General features: G+C 41.6%; 1 protein-coding gene across 3 annotated transcripts in view; it reads right to left on the minus strand.

Annotated features, from left to right (window-relative positions):
• Positions 1 to 2,976: 2,976 nt before the first annotated feature.
• The window catches only part of lhx3 (LIM homeobox 3), a 169,848-nt gene continuing 167,197 nt past the window's right edge, over positions 2,977 to 5,627 (minus strand). Inside the window, exon 6 of one of the 3 annotated variants that reach the window (XM_043720490.1) lies at positions 2,977 to 4,918. In XM_043720490.1, coding sequence (XP_043576425.1) covers positions 4,515 to 4,918 — 404 coding nt within the window. In that variant the 3' untranslated portion in view covers positions 2,977 to 4,514. The remainder of the gene's footprint in view (positions 4,919 to 5,627) is intronic. The other 2 variants (XM_043720491.1, XM_043720493.1) reach the window with 2 other exon arrangements.

Raw genomic sequence — 5,627 nt, forward strand, 5'->3', positions numbered from 1 at the left:
CTGAATTCACACTAATTTATATCCTTATATCCTTATATCCTGCAAACCTGCGTAAATATGAGGGATGCAAAATATGGAATAGAACCATTGCTATAAATACCCTGCCTTGTTCTGAGCAACTACCCTGACCTGAAACTAATTAGAGATTTTCTCAAAATATGGATCGAATTTCACAATTCAGTAATTTTTTTAAACTTCCTCGACCTTTTCTTATACAGCAGCTACCAGGTATATGTAACACACACTGATCTGTTCATCAGCTTCCAACTGCTGGTGAAATATCTGATGATGGAAAAATACTTTGGAATATTCAATTCCTTTATGTCCTCAGCAGTGGTGATTAATGTTATTCTTTCATATGTATGCTGCTGGCTCATTTGTTACAATTCCCTTTTTGTTGTTAATTCACAGAATGTGTCACTGGGTGAGCTAGCATTTATTGCCATTCCCTCGTGGCCCTTGAGAAGGTAGTGGTGAGCAGCCTTCTTAATGTAGGTACACCTACAATACAGTTAGGAAAAGAGTTTTGGGAGTCTGATTCAATGACATGGAAGGAACAGCAATATACTTCCAAGTTAAGGGTCTGGAGGAAAAGATCACAGATTTCCTTCCTGAAAGGACATTAATGAACAACTTTCAGTTTCAGGTTTATATTGAATAAATGTTGTAATGAGTTGAATTCAAATTGCGACAGTGGGCAAATTGTGCCTACTCCTAGTGTTTTGTATTGGTGTCTTTGATTACTAGTTCAGTGATATTGCCACTATTTTCCTGAATTTCCTAACCCAAACCATCTGAGGTTATATAAAGCTTCACACTGGTTGTCATGTTCCCACATTCTGAAATTATCTCCAATTTATTCACCTTATTCCATCATCATCAGCAACCCCTTCACAAAACTTACCTGTTAAGTTATAGCTTTGACCATAATCTATAGCCTTCCATTACTCATTTTTGATGTCTACGTCCACCACAGGGTGAAGTGCACAGAAGAAATTAACTAGAATAGTACCAGAGACTTATGGAGACCAGAACATTTGACACTGTATTCCTTTTGTGAAGTTCCCGAGAAGATAAAGATGAAGAAGATTTTGATGAATGCATGATTTGGAGAGGAACAAAGTTAGGAAAGGTTTTGATGCAGTAAATGAGGAAAGTCATCTCTCCAAAGAATTAGAAATGAGAGGACAAAGATTGATCATAACTGGCAAAAAATTGAAAAGAGAAATGATGAAGTAACTGCAAATATAATGAGTTATGACATGGAATTTGGTATATGAAAGGGTAGTAAGTCCAATCTCTAAAACAGGGAATTAGATGTACTTGCAAAGGAAAAAAAGGTGATGGATATAGACTCATACAGTAGAGGTCCTTTAGCTCATTGAGTTTTGCATCACTAAAGCTGCATTGGGCCCACTTTCCAGCACTAAGTCCATAGCCTTGAATGTTAAGACATTGCAATTATTCACCCAAAGTATTTTTTCAAGGTTGCAAAATTACTCACTCAAGTCCAATTCCAGGGAGTGCATTCCGGATTCCCACCACCCTCTGGGTGAAAAGCATTTTCCTCAAAACCCCTCTAAACCTCCCACCATTCACCTTAAACTGAGAATGAGGAAAGATTATGGGAGTTGAGTCAATAGAGCTTTCAAAAGGCTACCACGGGTATCATGGGCTGATTGACTCCGTTTTGTTCCATGAGTCTATGGTTCCAAATATTTTGCTGGAACTTTGTCACTTTGCATGTGGCACATAAATGTAGATTGTCAGGTTTGTTGTATTTGTGCATGGTCTGGGAGTCACAGGCGAGGCCAGTATTTACTGCCCCTTTCTAATTATCTAGTAACCTGATGTTCATTGCTTTCTGTGTGCTGGGTATCTGAAGTCAAATGTAGCCATGACTCCCAGTGTGATTCAGACAAAGTAGTAAAAGGGCAGTAAAGTCCATTCAGAAGTTCCGCGTTGTAAATAAGGGACTGCACCAATCCACGCCATCTCCCCAGGGCGCAACACTACTGAATCAGTCAACGAGAGGTCTTTTTAAGGTTCTGAAAAGGCTTCAAATCATAAGAGCAACCGACCTCAAACTGCTACTGTTTCTCTCCTCACAGATGCTGCCTGACCTGCTGAGGATGTCGTGCATTTTCTGTTTTGGCTTCACTTTAGATTTTCGACATGTGGCTAATGCCTTTCTACTGTTTAGAGGTCCGGTTAGACAGGCAGGAGGCTGGAAGAACACAGTAAGCCAGGCAGCATCAGGAGGTGGAGAAGTTAATGTTTCAGGTATAACCTTTCTTCAGGACCGGTTGGCCAAGTTGCTGGACAGTTGCTGTGTGATGCACAGTGATAGTAACTGTTTGTATTCAATTTCTACGCTTTTTCAACCTTACCTTGAAGCACGGTGACCCTTAGGTGTCTCTCTATTGAGAAAGCTGCCCTATGGTCTAGTATTTTTAACCACTTGACTGTCAGTGAAATATGCTTAAAAATCACACAATACCAGGTTATAGTCCAACAGGTTTATTTGGAAGCGCTAGCTTTTGGAGCACTGCTCCTTCATCAGGTGGTTGTGGAGTACACGATTGTGAGACACAGAAATTATGACAAATTTTTTTAGATTAGAATCAGCCTAAACATTATGGCAGAGACAGCAGCACACAGGGGACTAACATCTTCAATACATTATCTGGACTGACACCAAATGTTAAAGTTCACTTGAGAATGTAACTTTTTAATTTTATTTTAAAATGAAATGAAACTGACATGGTCACTCTAACAGATGAGAGACTTAACAAGCAATCAAGGTATTTTTCAATGTATAATTTCTGTTTCATCAAACTGTAAACTTTTGCTATAGATTCTGCATCTTACAATTGTGTCCTCCACAACCACCTGCTGAAGGAACAGCGCTCAGAAAGCTAGCGCTTCCAATTAAACCTGTTGGACTATAACCTGGTGGTGTGTGATTTTTAACTTTGTCCATCCCAGTCCAACACCGGCGTCTCCAAATCAGTGAAATCGGTAGACCGTAGATAAAACACTAGGTCTCTACGCATAATCATCTTCGTTTAGCTGATAAATTTATTAAAGATTTGTCATATTATTCATTCAGAAAGATTAAATAAAAGACGATAAAACATTTACACGGGACCTATAATAACTTCCACACCCAATTTGTACTATGTAAAACACCTTACACGTTCTAGCTTTCGCTGACAAAATGTTTCAGCAACTACAGAGAAACTCAGAAAATGACGTGGCAAGATTCAAAACAAGAAATAAGTCCTTTTTTTTTTGCATTTTTACATTTTTTTCTCTAAAATCGCACCACTATTTCTGATCCTAAAAAATACCACTAAAGAGAACCGCTTCCCTGTTTCCACAAATATAAAATACACTTTACGCGTTTTCATCCCCGCCAGAGACGGCAAAAGGTTGATGGGGGGGATATTTGGCAACAAACAAAGTGCAACTGGTAAAGAAACCCAATCCAAAACAAAACCAAATAGAGAACAGGTACAAGCTTAGAAATTACTGTTGGCCACTGTATAATACGTTTGTACGGCACTCCACCGAGCCAGCCGTTGATTCATCTTAATTTTTTTTGGGAAAAATAAAAACTTGCATTTATATAGCGCCGTTCACAGCCTCTAGATGTCTGGCGCACTTTATGGTGCAGTCACGTGTTGCAAGGTGAGGAAACTCGACAGTTTCCCAAATTATTTTCTGGACTATTACACCCACAACCGTCACCTGCCGATGATAGAACGCCAACAGTAAATTCCATGTTACTAAAAAAAAAGTGAACAATAGATGACAGATTATGGACTCTCCCAGGAGTTTTAACATTCAGAGAGTTTCCTAATACACCGCACGGCTCTGTCCGGTAACTGGTCTGAAACATTTTCTTAAATAATCACATTCACTCGTATAATTCGTGTCAAGGATCCTAACACTGTGATGTTTTGATGTGTGCACGTGGATCACAATAAAGACTATAAGATTCTCACGTACATACAGACGGCTTCAGCAGATGCACCTCCTGTGAAATGCGTGTGGCTTGGCAATTTAAACAGCAAAACAGTCACGAACGCGTGTTTTGAAGAAAGGTCATCGACCTGAATTTCTTTCCCTCTCTCCGCAGATGCTGCTCGATGTGCTGAAAGTTTATCACGCAATTTCTGTTCTTATTTCAGATTGAGCAGCGCCAGTTTAAAGTCTTGCAAAAGAGCCCCACCTGTTGTCACACTAAGTCAATGTACGTTTTTAAACAGAACACAAGAGAACGAGGGCTAAAAGTTGCAATGATCGTGGCTGATATGTAGAAAGTTCCTTTGATTTTAAACCGTGGTGACAGATTCTAACTTAATTTCCAGCTAAAGAAGCTACAAAATGCTACTCAATTGTAGCATCAACCCACCCCTGGAAAGAACACGTATTGATTTTAAAATGAGGTGTGGAGGGAGAGAGAGAGAGAAACAGACTGTGTGTGTGAGATTGAGAGAGGGAATGTGTTAAAACTGTGTGTGTTCCACCTCATCTAGCCAGGAGGCGGGACTGGCTGGAAAATCAGGATAACCACCACTACTGTCTGTCGATAGATCCGAACTGGGTCCGTTTCCTCCCAAGACACGTAGTGCCTGGCCCATACCTTGTCCCCCTCCTTGAGCCAGGATCCCCAAGCCCGTGTCCTGGTACACCAGGCCGGACATGAGGGGAGGGTGGGACTGGATGGCTTGCAGAGAAGCTGGTGAGCGGGGCACGCCGTAAGGACTGTTGGACCTCAGGCCGTGGGAGAGGACTCCATCTATCGAGAATCCCCCGTTGCTCGCTGCCTGTCTGCCTAGACCCGGAGAGGAGTCGTCCATGCTTCTGTACATGACGTTCGGGTGGCCCATATCGGGCATCGAATGCTCATCTAGATGAAAGAACAACAAACAAAAAGACATTAAAATCTAAAACCCAAGAGGGACAGTTGCCCTACCTTGAATGGCATGCTCCAAATCCACCCAGACCCATTGGATACCTAGAAATAAAGGCAAAATAATGCAGATGCTGGGAATCATAGAATCCCTACAATGTGGAGGCAGGCCACTCAACCCATACCTAGCCTCCACAGAGCTTCCCACCCTGGCACCTTTAACCCTGCATTGCTGATGGTTAATCCACCCAGCCCTGGACTGTGGGAGGAAACGCACACAGGCACAAAGAGAATGTATAAACTCCACACAGACAGCTGTGCAAGGCTGGAATCGAACCTGGACCTCAGTACTGAGAGCCAGCAGTGCCAACCACTGAGCCACCTGAAACATAAAACACATGCAGAGAAGGCTGAAGAAACTCAGTAGGTCTGGTAGCATCTGCGGAGCGAGAAATAGAGTTTTTCAGTCTGATTGCATTTTTCAAACTGGATGTTTAAGAAGGAATTTGGAGGGTAAGTTAGAACAAGGGAAGTCAAGAAAGACAACTGTATCAATGAGGCAGAAAACTCAGAAAGGGATCATGCTGTAAGGTTGAGTGAAATAGGAGTTGATGGGAAGGGTGAGGGCAGTAATAAATTAAAATTGGCAGATACGATATTGTGGGGATAACTGAGACGTGGCTTCAAGTGGACAGGGCCTGGGAAA

The sequence above is a fragment of the Chiloscyllium plagiosum genome, chromosome 30 (assembly GCF_004010195.1).
Source record: "Chiloscyllium plagiosum isolate BGI_BamShark_2017 chromosome 30, ASM401019v2, whole genome shotgun sequence".
Classification (NCBI taxonomy): domain Eukaryota; kingdom Metazoa; phylum Chordata; class Chondrichthyes; order Orectolobiformes; family Hemiscylliidae; genus Chiloscyllium; species Chiloscyllium plagiosum.